General features: G+C 37.9%; 1 protein-coding gene across 1 annotated transcript; it reads left to right on the top strand.

Moving 5' to 3' along the window:
• Positions 1-4,771: 4,771 nt before the first annotated feature.
• LOC139709702 (uncharacterized) lies at positions 4,772-23,041 on the top strand. The gene is made up of 15 exons (XM_071621658.1): positions 4,772-4,999; positions 5,336-5,397; positions 6,528-6,557; positions 7,939-8,085; positions 10,076-10,202; positions 10,816-10,955; positions 11,846-11,915; positions 12,357-12,555; positions 13,115-13,779; positions 17,101-17,210; positions 18,154-18,207; positions 19,190-19,601; positions 20,514-20,675; positions 21,624-21,779; positions 22,751-23,041. Exons 1-15 carry the CDS (start codon positions 4,772-4,774, stop codon positions 23,039-23,041), a joined length of 2,853 nt encoding a protein of 950 aa, XP_071477759.1.
• The last annotated feature ends 3,337 nt before the right edge of the window (positions 23,042-26,378 follow it).

Raw genomic sequence — 26,378 nt, 5'->3', positions numbered from 1 at the left:
GTATCTATCTAGTCTGAAACGGGTCTCTGATGGCACCGGGAACATCTTTTCATGCGATTGATTTTTAGTTGGAGCCAACGGACAGCAAGTGATGTGTGATAAATCCCCATGTTTGCCAAAAGATTAAGTCTCATGTTAGAGATCAGGACATCAATAGTTCCTTTTGTGTTGCAGAAAATGTAGCTGCACAGAAAACGGTTGGCGAGAGTGGTCTGAGAGATATACCCTCCCCGTGTATTGTTCATGATTCGATGCTCCTTCCCTAGTACATGGATGTCGTCACTCGTTATTGTCTGGAGATTATAGCCTGTTGATTTTGAGACAATGTGAACATTCGTACGAAGTCAGTGTGGGCTGCCTTTCCAGGGAGTTAATAAGTGCATGAACAGTTTCCTTTCTTTTCTTTTGATCATTTGTTTTAAATGGATTTAACACCTGATGGTTCTCTTCAAATTGTGGTATCATTTCTGGTAAACAGTTTACTGGCATTTGTTAATGAATCTTGGTATACAGATGTAGCTGTGGGCTTTCATAGAAAATCAGTTTAAGGAAAATCAGAAAACTATCTCCTATCATGCTGTCAGAGGAACATGTGTGAGCTGTTGATTACTTGACAATCTGTTGGGAACACTTTGTCTAGATGGATAATCTGCATAGCTAACTTTCCCTATAGAACTCTGAGGCGCATGAGCAGTCATTTATATCAGGGAATGCTGCCAATAGTTCTCTATCTTCAAGGAACAGTTTATCAGCCTTTGCCACTGGATGTGGCATTGCCCGACCAGGTGCATTCACTGAAACTCACAAGAAAAATGAAACAAAGCATGTACAAGTGTACTTCTCACAAGCTGCTTCAATCTCAGAGATTTGGTGTGAGCCTGTTGATACTGTCACTTTCAGTATGAATATGAAAGTCTATCTCCTATGTCACTGCAGGCTCACTTTCCATGGAACTCTGTGTGCATGAACTGGGTATTTTTTTCCTCACTTGAGATTTGTTTGTTATGAGTGATACCAACCTTCATTTTTTTCTTTTTGTTTTTCTTTTTGTTTTTTGTTTTTGTTGGTTTTTTTTGTGTGAAATCTATCATTCGCTGTTTTCATCGAAAAGTAGTTACTGTTTTATCATCGGATATGCTGTTACCTTAATTATTCATAGAGAATTCAAATGGGAATTCCAAATACACTGCCACTTCATGCTGGTTACTAGAAAGGAACGGGCATAGCTCTAACACTAAGGTTATATATGAATATACATATATAATATATCTATATCTATATCTATATCTATATCCTATATATGTAATATTCACATGTCAAAGTTAATCTAGATGCATTCGCCATTATACATATTTCTGTAGACTCACTTTCTATATGGAGGTCTATGAACATTGTTTTTTTTTTAGATCATAGAGTCTTGAGCACAATTTGTTTGCTTTTCTCATGGAATGTGCCAGCAGACAATGGCCCGCCATTGGCTGATGAAATCCATGTGCACAGCTGTGCAGCTGGGAGCATTGAGCATTGGTGGCTTTAATTGTCTTTACCTTGTCATTGTGACGAACAAGACGCACACCTGCCATTTCTTTTCAGGTGAATCCCAGAAATAATCAATAATTGGCTCCCCCGTAGTCTGAAATCCTTTGCTTTTGGCCACCTCATGGACAGTGTGAGGTCATTTGTGGGTTTTTTGTGTGCACATATTGTCATATATTTATCATTACTTTGTACCATTGTCAAGATGACTGTTCATAATTATGATATATCATGAGTTGTTCAAAATGTTTCTAGCATTGATGCTTGAATGTGTTGGTTTCAGGTGTGTAGTGAACACTCGTCTCAGAACATTTGCAATCATGGTTGCTATGTGATGTTTTATGATCTATTTCATCAGGTGGGGGGGGGGGGATCATTGCAGTGTAATGTCAAGTAATTACTGTAAATGCAACACTTATTTGCTTAAATAAAGAGCTGTATAAATCTGATAAATTTGAACAAAATTTCGACATTAAACAGACTGGAACTGTGTAAAATAATTGTAAGCGTGATGAACCTTAGTACTGTTTTTACTCAAATGTTAGAATGTCATAAACATCACCCAGTTTTCAAGGATTTTTTTGAAATTCATAACCAGTTATATATTTGAATACTAGAATGTATCCTTGAAAAGCCTTTTTAACTGAAGAAGAATGCTAGCACAGTATCTTTTCTCAAAAAATAATAAAGAAACATATTTTTATGCAATATTTCTTTTTGCTTTTTTTTTGTGGCAAAACAGCTTTTGAAGAGTTCATTGCAAGGATGGTTGCAGTCATACGATGACGATTTTGTTGTACCACAAAGTACCACAAGCAATCATTCGCTTGAATATAAAAAGATTTCAACATTTATCATACATGTTGATTACTGTTTTGGCAGTTTCACAGAGTTTTAGATGCTAGCATTCACTCCTTTGGTGATGGAAGAGATTCACCTGTTATTATCCCTGCTAAATCTAGTAAAATGGTCTTTTCAGACATGTTGTTTACCAGCTCTACCAAGTACTCTTACTCTCAGCATCTTCTTTAGAATGATTACCAACAAGATGAAAAGAATGGAGTTTTTCAAGAGTAGACTACATGTAGCATTCCCGAGGAAAGGTTCTTTCACAGCGTCGCCCCAAATATTGATCCGTCTTTAAGTGAGTAGGCGACGCACCCGTCTGTGCTTTGTAGGTTTCACCTTGGAGCTTCCGCACAGCAGCGAATACCAAGGAGTCATCATTCGGCTGCTTTGGCTGAGGTTGTCTGTCATTGGTCCTTTCATCTAGAATTATGAGTATGGAATTATGATGTGTATAAATGGTTGAAGTAAGCCTATAGAAAGAAAATATATCATTTGGAAAGAGAAATGTGGAAATTTGGCAAGATTAGATTTTTGAGTGCCTCTGGATTTAAGTAAAGTGGATGTTTCAAGGTGTAATGCAGATCAAGTTTTCGTAACAAAGTTTATGACATGGGCCAATGGTGCAGAGAACTTCCAGAAACATTTAGCATTTCCACCACTAACAGAAGTGTAGGTTACCTTATTGGATTCATTCTTCTCAATGTGCCTACAACATGATTCAGGACATGTAAGAAGAAAAAACACACTAAACAACAAAAAAGCAAAAAAAAAAAAATGTTAGAAGTATTTCTAAATAGTTCTGTGGACAGTCCTAAATGCTTGTAGAATGACTGTGGCATATATACTTGACAAAGATCTCATTTTCTAGTGCGGTGATGACATATACAACTGTGTTGAACCAGTGTAACATGAATTTCATGCAAAACCTCTGTGCATTATACATTCTGCAGACATTATTACAATTTGACCTTTGAAATTGAGACAATTATTGTTCTGGTATGTATGCCCAAATGGTGATCAAGGTCTACCACAGGTATGATTCTATGTTTGAACATGAACAATTTATCTATTTGTATATCAGGGGTGTATGAAGGGGTCAAAAGTACCCTCTTTAGCCATATGCCTGCTCTTATCAAAATTTTAAATATTTAAGGTATTTAAGTTTGATGTCTTTATGATTTACTGAAGATTACCTAAGACATCTAAGACATTTATGTGTAAGTGACACAGATATGTTGTCTTTTTAAGTGTCTTAGAATTATATAAACAGCCATTTTGTGCAAATTCAAAAGGGGGACACCTGCCCTCATAGCCCCTCCCTCTCTTCCTGTGTAAGACCCTGACTTGATCTTGTTTTATGTAGACACCATCTTTACCGGTACTTGGAGATAAGACAGACAGAGAATCTCCAGTGCATTTTGGTGGATCAATTGTATTTGTCCTCGTGTTTGCATTGTGCCCGCATCAAAAGAGCCTGAGCCTTGTTACTATGGTTTAGCCCCCGAGCGCACTATTGTGCCGGCGTCTTTACCTGCCTTTTGACTTTCTATATGCTGTGCGGGGCTCGCGACTCCACAGTAAGACAACAATCTGTTTAATGTGCCATTTAAGAAGACAGTGCGAAGGGGAGAGAAAAGGCTGGAGTTAAACTCGCGCAGACCTAGCTGGCATCAATGTAATTTCAGCTGTCAATAAATAGGAGGGTCTCTGAAAGTTGACTGCATGGACTGTATAATGGTTACAGCACGTCACGCTCATAATGAGCCGGATGCTGCTAGTGTGAAGAAGGCAAAGAATCATTACCGCCCATCTTCGTGGCAGGGAAAGTTGTCTGTGGATATGACTATTGTGCGTGCACTCCAGGCTTTGTGGTAAACTGTCGAAGTGAGGAAGATCACCGCGCAGAATGGAAGCAGGAGACCGTAATTGATTCATTGAAGAACACTTACTGGTGTGATGGAGCTTAATTATCTTATCTCTAATGTTTGTCCATAACTCTTCCTATGAGTGGAAAACTTCGCTGTATCAATTTTTTGGACACAACCAAAATTCTGAATCTTATAGTTGTGATAGTTTGTGCTGATAACCGCTCACCCTTGGAAAGCCTGAATTCTGTAACTTCAAGACAGTAGAATACAACTGGTGTGACATTTGCTATGCTTTGAATTGTCCACAAAGTTGGTGATGATGGGAACATGCATGAGCTTCAGTACTTTAAGAAATTACACCCAGGGCTCTGCTGGGATTATGCATGTGATATGGTCATGATCGTGACGCAACCAGAACACTAGTTGTTGGCACAGTGACCATTGTGTTAACAAAACCTCGTAGCCATGGTGTCATTTTGAAACACAGTGGTATACATAAATCAAGAACAATAAGCACGATGGAGGGCAAGTATTCCCTGCCAGCCGTTTCCAGCGGGATGATGGGACACAGAAGGGCCAAATCGGCAGAGGTCAGGGGCGTGCATGCGAGGGCACACTCGGCGAGAAGCACATGGAGCGCCATGGAGGCGAGATCCTCGCAGGCAGCGAACAACGCTGCCAAGAGGGCCGCATACATTCGCAGACTGAAAATAATCTCAGCAAATGATATTCACCCAATAGATATCGTAAGTCATGGCCAATTACCTTTGCAAAATGACTACCGAGTTGGTGTATATTTGAATGTATGTATTTGACACAATATGCACTGTATATTCATCTCCATGTGATATGAGGCTGTTTTACAACTCAAAAATGTTTTGAATACGGTATTGAATCTTGGTGGTATAAAGTTATGAAATTTACTGACATCATTAGCTGTTATTATCTAAGGATATTTTACTAGTTCAAGACAATTTTTTAAGACATCTACATGTTGATCTCTTGCCATTTATACTGAAAGAGCTCTTTCAAATCATATTCTGGAAATTGTGTTTCAATGTCATTCTCTCTCCAACATACAGTACCAACCAAATAAGGATGATGCATCAAACCAGCATCGAACAGCAGCTACCAACTCATTCAGGTAAGATTTACACCAATCTATCCTCTTTTATTTTATCAGATTATCTTTTTTTGGTCGCCATACATATGTACCCATTTATACTTGAGCATTTATTATCAATGATGTAAACTTTATATTCACCCTCACAGTTTTTTTTTTTTTTTTTGATAGTGCATGGTGTGCAACACATATGTCAAGCATTCATAATCAGCCAATATCAAATTGCAGTTGCATCTTTTCCTCATTGATTAGCAACCATCTTTTCATTCTCAAAGATATTAAATAGTTATTGGAACTCATGTGTTAATGTGTGAGTGCCCACAATATGTGAATGCATTACATTGTATAGCTTTTGTACTGGTTTGCATACGTAACAGTTACAGCATTTTTATTTTCATTGTAGAGAGTAGCTTTGTGTGTCAACAGTTTACATCTGCCATAGTATTACTAACAGATAGAAACATATTCATATCCCACATGTAGCTGTTGTAGATGTCATCTAATTTCAGAGAAATAATTTTATTGTTTAAATCCTTTCATTTAGAACCTGTCAGGCATCATTCTTCTCATGGCCATCTTGAAGCTTTGTGTGCGACATTTCATTTAAGTTCTAGATGGTACAGTGTAGGTTGTATATGTTTTATCTTGCAGGTGCATCATTCAGAAACAATAGGTACCAAAAGCCAACGAATTAATACTCTATGACCCTCTTAGTCCATCATAATCAGTATTTGCAAAGGCAAATATGATTAAGATGGGTCCATAGTACCACAATTTAGTCTTTGAGCTACCTTAGTAATCTGTTTAGATCCTTGGAGGATGCTTATTGAAGGCAGCTAATAGTAAGCAGTGCCATTTGCAGCCTCATCAAAGGAAGTTGTGGAATGGACTTTTCATATTGCTATCCTCAAGCTGATGGTGAAATTTTATCACCTTAAACATCATTTAGTAGTTATCATTTAGTAGTTATCATCATAATGGTACAAAAGAATAGTAATCCCCCACTACTTGATATGTTTGAAAAATTCAGCTACATGTTTATGTGGTATTAAATTTCATCACATAAATTTTATGGTAGGGATTCATGTTCATATATATTTTTCACTCTGGGTTAATACAAACGAAATATATTCCATCCATGATTTCATCAGCTCCCCACTTTCTGTACCATGGACTTTTCAGTAAGTTATCACTGTTTTATGGAAGCGAGAGGATTCTGTGAAGCACATTTGTGGAGTTTTGATGTCCCAATTTCTGTTTTCAAATTGACGTCTAGCCTGTTTATGAGACTTTTTTGTTTTTCATTTTTTGTTTCTCAAGCTTTGTATAATCTATGAAACCATAATGGATCACTTTGTGCTGTGTACACCAAGAATGGAAAGCAATGTTTCACTGTCACTTGTTGTCTGACATCATTCTGTGTTTGGCTGACATCCTAATGTCCATGTCTTCCATAGCTTATATGTTTTGTTTAGTTTACTGTCATTTCATAAGGTTGATTATTACATTATGCTGTTACAACTCATCATATAACAGTTCATCATCAATGATGTCTTCAACTAAGTTGTGGATTGTAATACAATTCATTTCTAACCCTGAGGATGCATGTTCATTATCATACATCACACATTAATGTGTGTTTAATTTCACCTCATTATCACCACACTCACTACTACACAGCTACCAATCAGTTCATATTGCTTACTAAACAATTCATCATACGGTATGAACCATGATCCCTGAAAGTGACGTATGCAACTACATAAGTTAATTTGTTTTTAATTCATTGAATGTTTGTGAGTGTGGTGAAACAGTCCACACACTGTACCATGAGCACTGCTTTTCATCCTTCTTTTTTTAAATAGTGTGGTTTTTTTTTTTCACAGTTTCTATTGAAGAGTTTCACTAGCTGGATTGTTTTTGTGAAATTTTGCAGTACCCTTTCAACTTCGCAAGCACACAATACGTGTGTGCATTCTTGTTTGTGTATGTGTGTGTGTGTGTGTGTGTGTCTTCAAAATGTATGGACTGCTTTGATACATATCCACATAATGTTAAATATCTTAATGGTAAACATCTTTATTCGTGTAATGACAGAAGTCAGATTATTTTCAAATTGAAGGCAAGGAATGCAGTGCAACAGAAATGAGACCAGGTATCAAAATAATACTTCATGATGAGGAACAGAAGTGGTGTCTTTGATTTTGTTCAAAATACTCCTGGGGGATATCATGCAAAATGAAATCTAACTGTACCATGTAAGCCTTTCCTTTAAGATAGCTATGATTTTGGATGCTATGTCTTCTTGGTCTCATAGTCTCTTTATCACATTAGAGAAAAAATCCACCCTATATTGACTGGTAAAAATAAAGCAACAAAAAACAAAAATCCCAACATAACCATGCATGAAATTTTAGCTGAGGAGTAATAGTAGATTTTGTGATATTTTCAAGATCATAAATTGATAATCTTATGAGTGTGAAGATATGATAGGAGAGAACATGTACCAGTGTGTGGGGAAAGGTAATCAGACCCAATTTACTGTTGTTGTCATGGTAACAGCTCAACGACAAGACTCAAGCAGGTGCCGTTGCCCCAGGTGAAGAACCAGGAGTTTGTTCGCACTTCCACGCCCAGGGGTATGAAGAATGTCTCCATCAGCGGTGACCGCTATCTGGGGACGGTCAAGGCACAGCCAATCCAGAATAGGTATGGAGGACTTGTTCAGCTTGCAGTAGAAAAAACTGGATGGTCATTGTAAGAGAAGTCTGTGCTCTTCGATTAATTCAGGGCTGCATGCTAACCCATTTTTTTTTACCGGTCCAACCTGTCTGTCGGACCAGTAGGTACCCAGTTTTTCAATTTTTTACAGGTCCATTCCTGAAAAAGTTACTGGCCTGACAGTGATTTTTACTGGTCAGGGACCGTCGGACCAGTGCCAGTGTGCAGCGCTGTTTAATTGGAAGATTTGGTTTGTAATAATGTGTGTGCTAAACAAAGTGTATATATGTGGTCATTTTGATTTCTATAATTATACACCCGCCACACATAGTGTAAAGGGGGTATATAGGAATCACCGTGATGTTGGTCGGGCGGTCGGGCGGTCGGGCGGTCGGGCGGTCGGTCAATCTGTTGCAAAATCTTGCATCGCGAACTCCTCCTACAGTTTTGAAGCAATTTAAATGAAACTTAGGGTAAATGATGATATTGAGGTATAGATATGCAAGATATGTTTTTTCATGTTTGTTGGACAATGCATTGCCATGGTAACCATAATTTTACCAAAACCTTGTGGATTGAATAATTTCGATGTAATCCATAGTATTTAAGCAATCAATTTCAAAATTGGTATCTATGATGATCTATAGGTGTAGTTATGCAAGACACTCTTTGTGTTTGTACTTGACAAAGTGTTGCCATGGTAACCGCATGTTTTCTTCGAAATCTTGTGGAGTGAGCAACTTCCACAGTTTTGAAGCAATTGAAATCAAATTTGGTAGGCATTATGGCCTTGAGGCATAGATGTGGAACACATAATTTTTGTGTTTGTCGGACAAAGCGTTGCCATGGTAACCATAATTTTACCAAAACCTTGTGGATTGAATAACTTCCACATCGTTCAAGCAATTAAGGTCAAATTTAGTATGTATGATGATCGGGAGATGTATAGTTATGCAAGACACCAATGTGTTAATGTAAAAAAAATGTGTTGCCATGGTAACCACTCATTTTTGTATCAAATTGAACTGTTTAATCTATGAAGGTAAAATTTGGTGTGTATGATGCTCTTTAAGTGTCGTTTTGCAAAATGTCCTTTGTATTTGTATCGGACAATGCGTTGCCATACCAACCGCATGTTTTTTTTTTTAAATCCTGTGGAGTGAACTTCTTCCACAGTTTTCAAGCAATTGAAACCAAATTTGGTAGGCATTATGGCCCTGAGGTATAGATGTGGAACACATAATTTTTGTGTTTGTCACACAAACCTTTGCCATGGTAACCACAATTTTACCAAAACCTTGCAGATCGAATAACTTTTCCATCATGCAAGCAATTAAAGTCAAATTTAGTATTATCATGAACTAGAAGTGTAGTTTTGCAAGACACCAATGTGTTAGTTTAAGGAAAATGAGTTGCCGTGGTAACCACTCATTTTTGTATCAAAATAAACCATTCAAGCTATGAAGGTCAAATTTGGTGTGTATGATGGTCTTTAAGTGTAGTGATGCTGGGGGAAAGCATGTTTCTATTTGCTGTAAGTTTTATACTCAGTGTCAACTCTGTAATTGTACAGTAAGCTAAAATTATCCTGTTTCCAATTCGACAAATGCACAAACTTGGTATTAACGTCATTGCCCTCATCACATCACATACTATAAAGCAACACTAGGGGCGGTGGTATTAATCACCTTCAGTGATAATTCTAGTTATATCAGTGGAATTATGTCTTATAAATTTGTATAATCATTTAATTCAGACATAGAAGTAAAAACAAAAGGGCTCTATTGCTTTGATCCCAAATTCTCTGAGAAAGTTCATTATAAGTGTGAACCAAGGGTATTTTACATATGAGATATTCATTCATTGATTGAAAACAATGTGAGATATATCTTGTAATTGTGTATCACACCTGTCTCGCTTTGTCTGCGTATAAACAATAACACTACCATGAAGATTTCTTACTCTCATCAATCTATAGCCCTGTCACTCATCAGTCCTACCCTCAATACAAAGTCTCCTCGCTACCACAGACAGAACAGGTGCGACGATTTGAGGACGAGCAGTCCAACCTCCAGATCACCCGGACCCTTAAACGGAAATCAGAGGTGGGTTTCTTTCTAGTTTCAGTCCCAGAATGACAATATCTTTATTTTGTTTGTTGAATTTCTTGGATATTTTAGACATAAAGAAAATGTTTTCATTCTCCACAAAATAATGAGCTATATTTCAAGTTCCAGTTCTGCAGCAGGTACAGTAGCTGTATTTGTTGCACTTGACAAATACTTTCATCCTTTGAAAATTAGGTTTGATTTTGATGCAATGTAAAGTCATCCAAGTATTATGAGTCGAGTCATTCAAAAAGATGGCAATAGCATTGAAAAGAAAAACTTGCAATATGAATACATACTTATGTTTCATTTTGTACATGTCAATTTGTGCTCACTACTTTAGGATCATTCGTGCCTCGAAAGTAGCATTTGTTTTGTATGTGGCGTATTTGTCCTATTAATGTTGATAGCCACTCAATTTCCATATATCATTCTTTTTATATAAGTTTCACCATCTGCTCTGATACGTCCTTTCAGGTGTGTAATTTGTCTGCCTGGAAGAAGTTTTTGTTTGATAATTATGCAGACAGTGGGGGGTTTAGAGGAGAATATTGTTTTATTGTAAAGATGTCAATACTACCAATGTCTTGTTTACATGTTTGCTATGTAGATCCTGTCTCACAGAGTGGATAGAATGTACTACCTGTGTGGCTCCAATCTCCCGGCCAGAGGAAAGTATCAGGTGGACGAGACGGAACTGGAGAAACTCCGGGAGTATTCCAGGATGAGAAATGCCAACAGAGTGAACAGGTGGGGAATGAATTGATCCTTACTGTGTTTTCTTTGCTGATAGACACACAAGCTGGAGTGCTTTCTCACTGTTTGGCACAAATGTCTAGAAACATAACTTGTAAATAAATAGAGATTACCTTATCACCCTAAATCCCTATTGTGTTACTATGACATTCCTTTTGGTCCTGCTGAGGCAAATTGCCACACCTGAGTGGAATTGCTGACTTCAATATTAAGGTCAAGTTTGGATGGATTACAGAATGCTGATGCAAAAAAAAAAAGCTACGCACCTGAGCACATAAGAGGTTAATCTCACAGTAAATTGATCAGTTTACGTTGGTACTCATTTATTGAGTTTTCCTGATCTCTTGTTACCTCATAAATGGATATTTTTTATTTATTTTTATTTATTTATTTATTTTTTATTTTTTTATTTTTTTTTTTGGGGGGGAGGGGGTATTGTGACTCAAATCTATTTTGGGATACTTTGAGGCAGATTGGATAGAAAGAAGGTAGATTGAAAGACAGGTTGAAAGATAAAGGCAGTAAACAGAGCATAGATATTGTTGCATAGATAGATGGATAGATGTTTAGCTAAATAAATGTAGGGATATAGCCATAGAATGGCCCCATGTTACAATAGTATATTATGATTTGTGATGAAGAGTAATTATGGAAATGTCATACCACATATTTGCTTTATCTTTCGATTCAGATTAAGAAAAACTCACCCTGACAGAAACATAGTATCAAGAGGATGTTATCGATGAAGAAAATTGTAGGCCTTTCATAGATCTATGGTCTACAGTGTCCAGGGCAGTTTATGTAGATAGTGTAAAAATGTCTTTTTGACTTATGCTTTCCAACTAATACTAGCATTTTGATTTTTGTGCTTTGTTGGTTTCTAGTGGCCGATCCAGTGTCAGAAGTGGTAGAAGCCATGCTGTATCAAGTTATCTCTCAGAGTTTGATGAACCGGTATGTCGTAAAGATAAACTTCATCAGGAAGAAATCATCTTTAGTTTTTGTTTATGTTTTGTTTCATATTGTTTGTACGTTAGTTTTGTTTATTCTTGTTTTCTTTTAAGATGTTTTCATAGTTGTTATTGAACTTTTGTTCAGTTTTGTTCCACATAATCAAGAAGGAATTTCATCCTTCACCATAGAAATGATTGTTGGTGTTGAAAAGATTTTTTCTGTGATGTGTTTGTTATATATTGAATGGAATTCATTATGAAACAAAGTTGAATGAATGTCTATATGCTCTCTTTTGGTACATTAGATTTTTGTTTAGTTCATTTAATTGATGAATTGCTTGTCATTACACGAGTTTTTACTGCCTATGTGTTAATGCAGTTTGAGTTTTAACATTGATATTTCTTTCACTCTGAACTGTGCATGGCGCTCCATAATATGCAGGGGGTCATTGCACCTTGTGGATCAGAACGCTATACGCCCTTGTCGAGAGATGGCAGTGTTAATTTGAGTGTGCAAGGCAGTAGTGTTCCGCCCAAGAATGATGAGGCCAGCGAGCGGATAGTGTCTGATGAAACATCGCAGAAAAACCAAGATGGTGGGGCCGAGGATCGTCTGGCAGCTCAAGAAAATGGCAACCAAGGTCAGGGAGATTTGATCCTGACAATAATTGTTTTGTATTAATTTTCTGATGAATTGAATCAATTTGTGCTAATTACAAGGATATGCAACAAATTATTGCTACAAGTGTCAAGCACAAGTAAGTGTTGAATACATCATGGAGGGGAATGTCATCATAATAAGGACCTAAAGAACATGTTCCCCTTGTATTAGGTTTCCATTATATCAGTATAGAAATTTTATCCCCCCCCCCCCAAAAAAAAAAAAAAAAAAATGTAAGGAGCTGGAACCTGCTAAAACACCTTGCTATAAGAGGGTTTTGTTGTATCTGCATGACCTCACTACAATGAAGTTCCACTGTAGTTGTCAGGTTAAGGAATGCTACCGAATTTTCTGAGCTGATCTACATTCACAGCACACAGAGTTTAGTACTGTAGTCATATTTAGTGGTTTGTGGAATGTTATGTGTTCAATACAATAACAGCATAATTATGTTATATGCCACACCTAGGTAATTTATGTAGACTTTCATATCATTTTCTTTTCCTGAAATTCATTTTCCCTCCTCTCTTGACAAGCAGGAGAAAGTGGAAATCAGACTAAGGTTAAGAAGGGTAGTGAAACCCATGAAGAGGAGGACAGTGGGCATTCAGGAACTGAACCGAGTGCTTCCAATGCCAAGACAAGTCCCCACAGGACGGATGGAGGAGAGGGCGATGGAAGAACTGGTGATGAGGATGGGAGGAAGGAAGATGGAGCTACAGGTGCATCGGAGGAAGCGACGAGCAAAGACAGTAACGGAAGTGGTTCCGGAGACGGTGCACAGGACAAATGGGAGGGGTCAGGTGTCAAATCTGAATCAAACAGTGCGAGAAAGGAGAATAAAAGTGATTCATTAGAAGAAGGAAATGGTGATGCCCAGCAAGATGCGCAGGGAACAGTTGATGCCAGCCAACCCGGCAACGGGGATGCCGACGGTGGAGTGGATGGTGGTCATGGAGACCAAGGTACCAGCAGTGATGATGCTGGCAGGGATAAATCTGCATCAGGAGGAGCGGGAGTTGCTTTTGAGAATGGTGAAAGCATCATTGCTGGAGATGGTGGTTCCAACATGGAAAATGGCGGGGAAGAGTCCAAGAACTCAGATGGTGGGGCAACAAACAGAGAGGAGAGTGAAGGAGCAGAGTGTGAGGGGAAAGACGGAGAAGCCAGTTTAGATGGAAAAGAGGATGAAGAGAAAGGAGAGGTGAGTATTAGACATGTAATGATGATAGATAACAGATCTTATGTTGTGCTGTTGACAGTAATCCTTTCAACACCGCTGAGGAATATTTGGTACATTTTGCCTGTGCCATATTCTTTAGGGGGAAACTTTCTCTTGTAGTTCTGTTTGTATTCATAAGAGAGCCTCCTTTTTTATCTTAGACATGTTGATCCTCTGCAAATGCAATTAGATAGTTACCACGCAAGACCTGTTGATGCATATTTGTTTGTTAGATTAAGTGTTAGATCAGACATAAATGACTCCTGAGAATTATACCAAAAGATTTGGAGTTTCTATATTTGCCTTAGATGAATTTCACTGAACTTTTGAAGTATTTTATGTTCTTTTACAGTCTTGCTTTTTACCCAAAATTAAGGAATCTGTAAAAATCTTCTTCTCTAGAACCAGAAGTGATAGAGCGAAGTTAATACTATGAGTTAGTACATTGATGACTGTAGTTTCAAGTTTGTTCATGGCAGAATCAGGGGTGCCCCCCTTGGGACCCAGGGGAGGGGGGTGGGGAAGGGTTCTAATGGGGCCTAAATTGTACATTTTCATCTTCTTCTTGAGAACTCCATGACCCATTTTCACCAAACTTGGCAGGTAGCATCCCTAGGGGGTTAGGAACTCCATTTATTAAAATGGGCACCATGACCCACCCAGGGGGCCCCCAGGGGGCCCAAACCCCCAAAATTAAGGAATCCGCAAAAACCTTCTTCTCTAGAACCAGAAGTGATAGAGCTAGGTTAATACTATGAGTTAGCACATTGATGACTGTAGTTTCAAGTTTGTTCATGGCAGAATCAGGGGTGCCCCCCTTGGGACCCGGGGGGGGGGGGGGGGGGGGGGGGGGGGGGGGTGGGGGTGAGGAGGGGTCCTAATGGGGCCTAAATTGTACATTTTTATCTTCTTCTTGAGAACCCCATGACCCATTTTCACCAAACTTGGCAGGTAGCATTCCTAGGGGGTTAGGATCTCAATTTGTTAAAATGGGCACCATGCCCCGCCCAGGGGGCCCCCAGGGGGCCCAAACCCCCAAAATGAAGGAATCTTTAAAAATCTTCTCTAGAATCAGAAGTTATAGAGCTGAGATAATACTATGAGTGAGTACATTAATGACTGTAGTTTCAAGTTTGTTCATAGGAGATCCAGGGGTGCCCCTCTTGGGGGTAGGGGGAGGGGGGTGGTTGGAAGGGTCCAAATGGGGGCCTGAATTGTACATTTTCATCTTCTTCCTGAAAACCTCATGATGGATTTTTGTCAAACTTGGCAGGTAGCATCCCTAGGTGGTCAGGATCTCAATTTATCAAACTGGGCACCATGCCCCACCCAGAGGGCCCCAGGGGGCCCCAATTCCCCCAAATTAAGGAATTAGAGATATGTTACACCAGACAGTTTAATTGTAAACGATATCATGATCATGCTCTGTGTCTTCTCGGCACGTTTGATCATCCTATGTTTCTTGTATCCATTTTGATATTGATGTTGCATTTTGTCTCCACTGATTGTATCACAGCACAGTCATCATTCTATTACAATTATCTATGTAATTCCTAATGGCATGACAATTTCATTATTTGTGATCACTTGCAAAGTTTAAAGATCTGATAGCGTGGGGATTCGTGAGTGGCCTAATTCATTCGCTGCCCAGGGGTGTACATTTGAAAACCACGAATAGCACTCGTCAGTGAATATGTGCATCAAAGCGTATGCTCTTTGGTAACAGTTGACTTGAGTGGAGATTCTGTGGCTGTGTGTTTACTTTAATACACAGAGATCATTGATAAAGCCGTAGATGGTTTATTACAAGGATTCTCAAATATATCCTGGCTGGGCCAGCCTTCCCGATCCATGCATCCCCACCTTACCAGGTCTTCAAGTCACAATTGTCCTACTAAATGTATTATTCAATTCAAGTATATGTATTGCATTGAATGTTTATGCATGACAAATATCACAATTTTCATTGTTATAATGTCACAGTCAAATATGTATTTTGTTTAATAATTTTGGGTCTTCATTTTTGATCAGATATAAAACACCAGCAAATAATAGAAAAACAAACAAACAAACAAACACAGTGCATACTTATTACCAAGCCATATTCTTCCACTCCAAGCTTTCTGGTATAATGGTTTCAGGTGCAATCCTCCATCCATCAAAATGTCTATACTAGGGAGCACAAGTATGCTAATACTGTTATTTTCAAGGTGTAGATCTTGTAAATTATAGTGGGTAGTGTGGGATTGCAATTATTTTATTATCATCATCACCAGCACGATCACATCATACTGTATTCTCACATTTGTTTGTTCATTTCTTTTTTGTCTTTATCTTTCCTTGTGCATATTCGGCTCTGTAACATTGGTGTCAAAAGGAATAGAATTGACCATAGATTTTAGATGTTTGTGGTGGTGGTATCTATAGGCCTACTTATAGATGATTTGTCCTACAGTCTCCCTAGCTGCTTTGATTTAAAGATTGATAGATAATAATGATAGATTTTGCTGCTTTCAAATTTTACTTTATTCTGCTGCTTCTATCCATTGCCTTACCTTAGATACTGTAACAACCTTTTAATATATTTGCTTCTATCTATGTTTTCAAATGGCTGTAACTAAATTGCATTAACATTTACTCCAAATGTACTTAATCATTTTCAGTAAATTTCATGAGTGTGTCCCATACTTCTTTTGTGCCCATAATCAAGTATATTCCCTCCTGTATGTACCTGTTATTCTTAAAAATGTTTAACACTCAATTGGCAATTTGTCAGTTGCTCCATCCTCTTAATGAGTCTACACTTGTATCTATTCATTAGTCTACCTATCTATTTACAGAAAATATGCACGCATGCATCCATCCATCCATCTAACTACACATTTCAATTTGAATATGTTATCTATCTGTTCATCTTTTCATCTATCTATCTATCTATCTATCTATCTATCTATCTATCTATCTATCTATCTATATCTATCTTATTATGTATTTTTCTATCCATCTTTTTATTTGTCTAGCCATTTACGAATCCTTCTCTCCATCTATCTGTCTGTCTGTCTCTCTCTATGTATATATATATATTTATATATTCATATATTTATATCTGTCAATCCATCTTTTTGTCAATCAGCCCATCTTATCATCTATCACTCTAATCTGTACATCCATCTATTAACTATTAATAATATTTCTGTGTTTATCTGCTACCAGTCCATGTACATGTAGACCCTAAATGTGTGATTTTCTGCTGCATGGTTTGAATTTATCTCTTAAATCTCCTCCTTGTATGGCTTCTCCATTTGTCTGCCCCTCTTCAAATCCCCCTTCCCCTTTCTGTGTAATTTTGGCTGCAAATGTGTCATCCAGAATTCATCCTCAGTTGATGATCCAGAAGACAAGCATTTGGAAAGGTGAGCTAGAATAAGATGTATACATGATAACAGATACAAATGAGAAGACAACATTATGTAATCATGTAATTTGTTTCCTAACATTATGGAAATTCATAAAGAATGATTACTTGATGCATAATTATGAAAGAGGAATTTTTATGAAAGGATTGTTGAAAAGGCATACATATTCATAGCACATGTACAACAGCAATTTATTTACATCACATTATTAAGATTCCTTGAGTTCTCATTAAAAAGACACTCCAAAGAGAGGGAGAGATACAGCGACAGACCCATTAACATCTTCGCAAGGCCAGGAAAGGGTCTACTTTTCATTCGTTGATTATGACATTAAAAAAATAACAGTTTCCTGACACTGCTGTCAGAATGGTTTGGTGACAGTGAGAGCTAGTAAGTGCATTTCTTCAGCTTTCCTTTGTGGAAGGTTGACGTTTTAATATAAGAATTGTTCATGAAAACTTTATGTGTATGACTTAGAGTAAATCTTTACAAAATCAACCCCAGTTGCTGTAATGCTGCTGCATGGCCATAAGCAGTTTTATGTCAAATGTAATATGAGACATTTCTCTGTTTAAATGTATTATGTGAGGAAGTAGAATGCATATACTAAACATTGGAAATTCTTTGAAGGTTCGACTCTCAAGAAAACATGTAGGGCAAGCAGAAGATGACCTCACACGGGTTTTGTCACAGTTGCTCAGATTCTGATCCCCAAATCAAAATTTCATTGTGACATACTTCAACAGAGTTTAAAAGTTTTTTCATCTGGCATAACTGTTTTCTTAGGCCTTTCTTAATCAAATTTGTGATTTTTTGTTTTGAGCATGCAGGCCTCAGGGCCCTTCTGCCAGGCTGATGATGACATAAAAGTACAAACCACATGACAAATGACTGACAGGATTTTATTTATAATGATGATAACTCGAATATTTATCTCTAGCATTGCCCCTGGATTGAAGCTTGACAAGACACCAGCCACCTTGAAGAAATCAGAGTGAGTTTCATTTTTTTTTTCTCCCTTGCTTCACCTTTTGCATTTACATGTGATTTTTCTTGCATCATACTCCCTATAGATCAAAGGAAAAGAGAAATGGATAAGTTGATAAATGTATTAATGTTTGATGTAGCGTTGAATTTTTTTATTGTTTGCTGACTCTTTGATTTCCTCATCAATTGCTGTTAGCATTTAAAAGCATAAGGTGCAAAAGGTGTCAAAATAAAAATCAATAAACTTGTGAGTTAGATGATGTGAGGGTAAAAGATTTGACTGAGTGTATATATGCAAAAATATGTTACTTTATATTTTATATGCATGACCTTTGTCATGCATATAAAATTATTAATTAATATTGCTATTAGAGAAATCCAAGTGAATGTTGTAGAGGCATTCTCTTTAGTTATGTATGAACAACTTTCTCATTTAAATAGAGTTATTTTGCTCCAATGAATTTTGTTATGAATAAACCTGTCAAAGTTTATTTGATCAATGTTTTTTTAGTTTGTAGATTTAAGTTAGCTTTGTGTGTTTTTATCAGAATCAATTTATCATCTTTTCATAAGAAATTGAAGCTTCTAATGGTATCAAAAAAGATCATCAATTGCTCTGTAATGTTTTGATCATACTCTTCTCATCATATTGTAACAATATAATCATGTCTACACATCACACCTGAGCAAAATGTGAAAATCGAATATTCCTGCTGTGCCAGGTTGTGACAATATTCGATATCACACTTTATTTCTTATCCTAACCTTCCCATTTGTGTGTCACATAGTGCTTTATGCAGTGGCAGATCCAGAGGGGGTGCACCGGGAGCGTGCCCCCTCGTAATTATTTGCTAAAAAAAAAAGAAATAGAAAGAAAAAATGGGAGGGGGGCTCATGCGCCCCCTTTTACTTTTGTAAAGGCACCTCCCTTTATGGAATTCCTGGATCCGCCCGTTTATATCAACTCTGATTTCCATTTCTCATTCTAGCGTGTACCTGACAGACTTCACCAACCCCAACAAATCAGATTCTGATGTGGAGCTTGGTGATGTGCATCAATATACCAGCGGTAGCCATGATGACGAGATTGCCAGCATGGAGCAGAACTTGCAGAGGGTCGATGCCCTCACCCAGAACGTCGACGACGTGGGTCACCTCTCGGAGTCCAGCTACGATCCCTCCAACTTCGACCCCGAGGAGGATCCCAACAGGCGGAGCTTCGATGCCGGAGTCTTTGCCAAGGCGAAGAGCGAGGAGGAGAGGAGGCGTGCCGAGCAGCTCAAACGAGAGAGACGGGAGGCGAAGAGCGCTGCCAAGGCAGCCGCCCAGGAGGAGAGGGAGGAGAGGAAAGAGGCGGAGAGTGCGTGGGCCAAGAAGAGGACCCACAGGGTCAAATTTAAGGTGAGTATAATTATATTCAAGCTCCTCGCTTGAAGAATCAGTTTGTGAAGTGTGAAAATATGAAAGTAGGCCTGCATGTTGACAAAAGCATGCAGTGACGTCAAGAGTATTCCCGTTCTCCTGTTGTGCATTAGTGCTTGGAGGCCATGTAATTTGCTGTCTAACAACCAAATTGTTGAAATAGAGACTGATGTGTAATCACTTGACTCTGATAGCAACACTGTCATCAGAAGATTGTAGAAGAGTGCTCCTGAGGGGGATTGGTGTATAAGATCTATATTTAAGAGAGTTAGTGTTCTGAGCATCTTTGACTATCAGAGACTCCAACCTCAAGCAGCTCTTAACTGGAGATTTTCCTGACTGGTCAGCCTACCAAACTGGAGATTGTGATTAGGCGAACAATATTATGTAGCGCACATCATGAGCGCAAAGCATGACATTTCTTCTGGATGGGGTTCCAGAGCCTGCTTCAAGGTCCTTGGAAACTCTGGCATTATGCTTTTTGGAGCTATCTTATCCTTAAAGAAATGGATATAACAAAATAAATTTGGGTGAAAAAAGCTAAATTCTAAGTAGGAGAAAACACATCTTGAGCCAGAGACACACAAATTCGGACTCATATGTTAAAATGGTACATTTTGTCTCGAGATGGTCTCAAAGTGGGAGATTTCCTGCTGAAAGTGGGAGAGTTATTGTCTTTGATGTACTCCCTTTCTGAGATAGTCCTTTGTAATTGCAGGTTGAGACTTCCACAACATAGATTATTCTGCAAGTCAGGAATACCAGCCTTTCAATGCAATTTGCTGCCTAACGAAAACACTGTCTCCATGGATGTGAATGGGATCTGACTGTGCAATTACATGAGCCAGTCATTGAAATCTCCGCTTCTTTTTATTTCTTTTTCACTCTTAGATTGCTGAGATCTACAACTTCATCAGCAGCAGGCAGCGAGAGATCTTCACCCACAAGTTCCAGGAGCTGGACTCCAACAAGGATGGCAAGATCACTGTCAAGGAGCTCACTCGCAAGATGCACAAGGGGGCATCCAAGGAGGATGCGCAGCAACTCATCAAGGTTAGTCATATGTTGCCATGGCAACTGTATGCCAAGCTCTACGCAGTTTGTGTGGAGAGATGTTTTGTATGAAGGCCATTGTGATGCTGTCAGAGTCTTTGGAATGTATGACACTCTCAATCTTTACTTTTTCCTCTAGCCAGTCTGATGTCTAACAGATTTCATATGATTTGCTTGAAAAGATAATTTGGAATACTCAGGGAAACAAGCTGGTTTCCTTCTGGGTTGACTGTGTATGTGACTCTCACATAAAAGTTCATGTTTCAGTCAGCATCCTGTGTGGAGAATTTATTCACATGTGTTCCCATGACTGATAGACATGATGCTGCAGTTGAAAATATTTATATTTTGCACTGGAACTTTCTCAAGACCTTTCTCCCCTATTACCCCGATTGTTTGATTCTCATCTCAGTAATCTTTTGTTTTGCTTTATTTTTCTTTTTAGACTGATCCACCTGTCCTTTCCCCTCCCCTTTGAAAAAAAAAATCACTTTGTGGACTTGTCTTTGTTTTATCAAAGTTTATAGGTGAAAGTTCCTATTGGTTGCATTCAAATTATTTCACAACGTCACAGTGAAGCGAGTAACATTGAGTGGATGTTGGTTTGTTCACTCTTTGACCATGCCATATCAGTTTGGAAGCCAAGTCCAAATGTGCAATGATTATGGTGAGGGGGGGGGGGGGGGGGGGGTAGGTTGAGATGTATATTGGAAAGATGGGTATTTTATTGACATTGACTCCCAGTATCCCTCTCTAGCCAAACAGTCTATGGTACAACCATTTAGATATCTGAGAAAAAGATTAAAAAAAAAAATCATCTGTCACATTGATCAGTTTGAAGCAAACTGACATGGCTTCCTCAAACTGAGCAACAAAAAACACTACTATGTCAGATTACTCTTCCAGTGTTAAAATGAATAAATGCTGTGTATCCCTTTTTGCTCACAGGTATTTGATCTGAACAAGGACAAGACCATCGACCAGAGAGAGTTTGTTACTGTGGCAGCACTGAATGACAAGTTAAATGGTACAGAGATTGAATCGGAGAATGACCCACTGGAACTCAATCTGCAGAAACTCTCTCTTCACATCACAGCATACAAGGTAAAGCAACAACACCACCACCAACCCAGGAATGTCCCTGTGAAAATTGCTATTTTGTATGTGGAATATTGTAGGCAGAAAACGGGCTTATCTGAGGCATAAGGAATGGCAAAATATTTTGCATTCGATTTGTTAGTCACACGTCAAAATTAACTTCAGGTTAAAGGGGATGGCTAGTAACTGATCAGTGGGAATGCTGGGGGATGATTGTTCCAATCCTTGTGGGATTCATTTAAGAATACATTATATATCTATTGTCGTGTGAAAATTATTTGCTTCAGAATGGTCTCATATTCAAGTAATGTGCAGATTAATGTTTCTAGGTTAGCATGCCTGTACAGTGACGGGGCATTAAACTGCACATTACTTGAATATGAGACCATTCTGAAGCAAATAATTTTCACACAACAATAGATATATAATGTACTCTTAAATGAATCCCACAAGAATTGGAACAATCATCCCCCAGCATTCCCACTGATTCCCACTGATCAGTTACTAGCCATCCCGTTTAAATGACACAGGGTCAAAACAGTGATGTGGATGAGTGGCTTATGGGCACAAAATATTTGCAACATCGCATTGATGACCTGTATTCCAGCTCTTGATTCATTTGAGATTGAGATAAATTAGAATAAGATATAATAAATCAAATTTATGAAGAAAATCTTTCTTCTGTGTCCTTTGCCCTCAGACTGTGCATGTTGATAGTGTTTAGTCCATATATATGTGTTCGCTTACCCTACTTGTCATTTTGCTGCTGATGAAGATTCTGCTAGGATCGCAGGTTCAGGCCCCTTTTGACTCCATTTAAATTCTTTTGTACAATGCAGATAACTTGTAATCAGTTTGTCCTTCTGATATATATCCACGTCTTTTGTTATCGTTAATGAAATTTATGTGGAATAGATGATGTACTAGTTGCACATGTGGTTGCAGTCATTTGGATTTGGATTTCTCTCTTTGTGTAGGAAATGTTTGAGACCGTTGACCAGAATCAAAATGGCCGTCTGTCCATGGAAGAGATCATGCTCATCGTCTCCCTCTCTGTCGGCACCGAGGTTGGTGCCGACAAGGATGTCATCCAGTACATCCACAACACCATCGACAAGGACGAGGATGGGACCATCGACTTCATCGAGTTCCTCTCCTACATCCCGTTCTTTCTCAAGATCCACAAGGACATCGTCGGCAAACCGGTGACGGTGAAGGAGATTGAAGAGGCTCGACTCGCAGTCAGGGAAGTGATGTTAAGGAGGTAGTCAACTCTTGGGGGCAGGGGGAGGGGGAAGGTGGGATTGAAGGATCGAGGCATTGAAGGAGGCATAGCATTTGCCATCAATTAAAAAGAACTAAAAGAACATTCCAGGTGATTGTCCTTGTTCAAATGTTGGAGGCTGTTAATGATTGAAGAGAAGACATGAAAATGTGGAGTCTGAAAAAAGTGATTTGTATACTTTGTAGGTCAAACTTTCTTTGAGAGGCGGAGAAGTGGGTACTGCATAAGGGTCTGTCATATTGGAGTTTCTGAGATGATGGAGATGAGAAAGAAGTCATAGTACTTACAGTCAACCTCGCCCAAGTCAAATCCAAAGGGGAACAGAGAAAAATTCTTTCAATTCAGTGAAGTTTGAAGTAGACAATAGAATTGGCACATTTTTCAATCTGTCTGGGTAAAAAAATTCTTTGATTTTGCCCATTTGTTGGCTATACCAACACATTATAAAAATACCCTGATTATCACCTCCATATACTAGTGGGGAATCGTTAAATTTTTCTTCCTAAAGAGGATATTATACTTATTTCTCATTCCGTCACTGTAGTTGTGGTTACGAATTCAACTGCTGTCAAAATTGTCTAACGAGTCTCAATTCACAGAAGTATTTTTCTCCCACAGTATATGACATATTTTGTACCTTTTCTCTATTCATCAATTATGAGATACAACGTGCATGTATTCCTGAAGTCCTTGTAACCATGTGAATGTACACAAATTGCAATATTATGGGCACATATCACCTTGAATGTGAAGAAAATTCGGAGATCATGTTAGCATATAATTTGCATATGTATCGAGCGATTAAAACTTTAAAAAATTTGTGTATGTGTGAGGTAAACCATGTGAGTCAGTCTAATCAGTGTTAGTGAGTATGTATTACTATTTTGATACAGTTGATAAAGCACTTCTATCATCATTACTTTCATTTTTATTGCTATATTATGTAATTATCATGATCCGTCCTATGGTGGTAGTGCTGAAGTGGGAGAATAGCATACATTTATCTCATAATGCTTTTCTGTGAGTTATGATTGAAGGGTGAGAAATGGAAATTAATACATACAGGGGACCTTGTTATAGCAAGAAACCGTATGCTACTGATATGACCTTGTTTGTTTGTGTTTTGTTTGTGAGCTCTTTGGGTATAGTCCCATTTATCTAATCAAGTATAAAGATGAATTGATGCCCGGAAAAAAAAAAAAAATGAACATATGCCACTTACAAGAAAAGATTGGCACTCCCATCAACATTGTAATGGTGAGGTTCCCATGCATTTACAGTTATTAATCATCATAACAAAAAGCGCAAATGATTTCTTCCAGTTAATTGGTGGTATTTAAACAGAACAAATTGAGAACAGAACAAATCGAGAAAAAGTATACTAAATGGAATTGAAATTGGGGGGAAACATGTGGATATAGGTAATGACAATTGAATACATAGGTATGATGCAAGAATTCTTTATTCCTTTTTGCTGGTGTCTTTCAGAACAAATAACATATCTAAAGGAAATTGCTCACGCATGTACAGAATTTGATGTGACCTCATACATTTAACAATGTGAACTGGATATTGTGCCTTAGATTTTTGCCAAAGAGGTAGTCAGCTATTAACAGTGGAGATTAAAATGAGCAGAAGAACAAACATAGGAAGTAGAAACCTAGGTGCTGATTTTTCTAATAACGATTCATTCAGGAATTGTAGTGCCCTGAAATAATACATTTTGTGACCTAATATCTTTATCAGTCTTTCATACAAATCTTAACAGCATTAATGATCAACATTCCAGTATACCAATATATTTGTCTTGCAGAATCATTAATATATTGTGCATATAGAAATGCAAGTTTGTAAGTCCTCATTCACAAAGTTTCGTTACTCCAATTGTATGCTTTAAATCAGATTATACATGTTTATATCAAATATGTAGCTTTCGTGGTAAGATTATTTTGTAATAGATCCTGATTCAAAACCGTGGGGAATCAAATACTATCGAGGCTTTGATACATGTACATCACATTCCTCACACATGTACACAAAAATAGGCAAAATGCATGTTGTATTGTGGCATGTAAGATTCCTATACCTTTGAGAATTTTATTCAGTGCTAAGGAACGATCCAAGACACTGTTGAAATGCTCTGTTCTTTTTTGATGGTATCTTTTTAAAAAGCTAGGTCAAGTGGAAAGAGTTGGTACTATAAATATAGTTTTGCTATAGCTCTGATTGATATGATTATCATCATTATTTCTTTTTCTGGTCCGAGGTACTTGCTGTTTGTGTGAAATGTATACACTGTACTGTTGCAATATTATCAAAAGTCATTGTTATATTGGCTTCCTGTTCGGTGTAGAAATGCCTTGGTCAACCTAACAAAATTAACAATGTGTGGAAATATTCTTATACCATGACATTTATACAAGTGTGACTTTATGTATTCATTAAAAAAAAATGCTTCCAAAAGTTTGAAAGCTGATATTCAACATGACCATCTATGTGATTTGGCTGCATTTGGTTCTTTATCCACTTTTATGTTCCTAGTCTAGTGGTAATCCACGAAGGTATATTGTGCCAATGGTGGATGCTTTGCTCCTCTGTATAGTTTTTCACGGTTCATTTTTTTCTGTTTTTTTTTTTTTTTTTTTTTTAAAGAGAGAGACATAGTACCATAATGTCCCCACGGGACCCTCCGCAATGATAACTTTAAAAGTAGTGAATCAATCCAAATATGATTTCAGGGTATGAAACTATTACTTATTACTCGCGTCTTACAGAAAACCCCCATCCAATTTGCTTCAGTGGTCAAAGAGAAATGAGGATTTTTGTAGAGCATGTCAGGAATCCCTTCCCTCCAAGTTCTGTCCATATGTGTTCACATATTAATATGCAGTTCCAAGAGCATCAAAGTGCTAAACTTGGAAGAATCACATCCATGACATGCTCCACAACGATTCACATTTCTCTGTGACCACTTAGCCAAATTGAATGGGGTTTTCTGCTAAATATAGGTAAGTTTTTTTTTTTAGACCCTGAAATACCATTCAGACAGTTAAATTATATTGGAAGTTATTGATGCAAAAATCCATTTTGTATTTTGTATTTTGTATTTTTTTTTTTTTTTTTTGGGGGGGGGGAACATACTGTACTGATGCATTGGGGTGAATGGTGCAGAGGATGATGAATAATGATGATGATGAAAATTCTGCAGCGTTGTGCTTGCGATACAACGTGGCAAGCAAATTTAAGTGGATAACATGAACCAAACCCGGTTGCTAGGGGCTACCCCTCCCCCTCTCGCCCATATGACATGCTGTGCAAAT

Source organism: Diadema antillarum, unplaced genomic scaffold, assembly GCF_040938485.1.
Source record: "Diadema antillarum isolate AM-2024a unplaced genomic scaffold, OU_Dant_1.0 seq00001459_RagTag, whole genome shotgun sequence".
Lineage (NCBI taxonomy): Eukaryota > Metazoa > Echinodermata > Echinoidea > Diadematoida > Diadematidae > Diadema > Diadema antillarum.
This window is presented reverse-complemented; position numbering and strand designations above follow the sequence as displayed.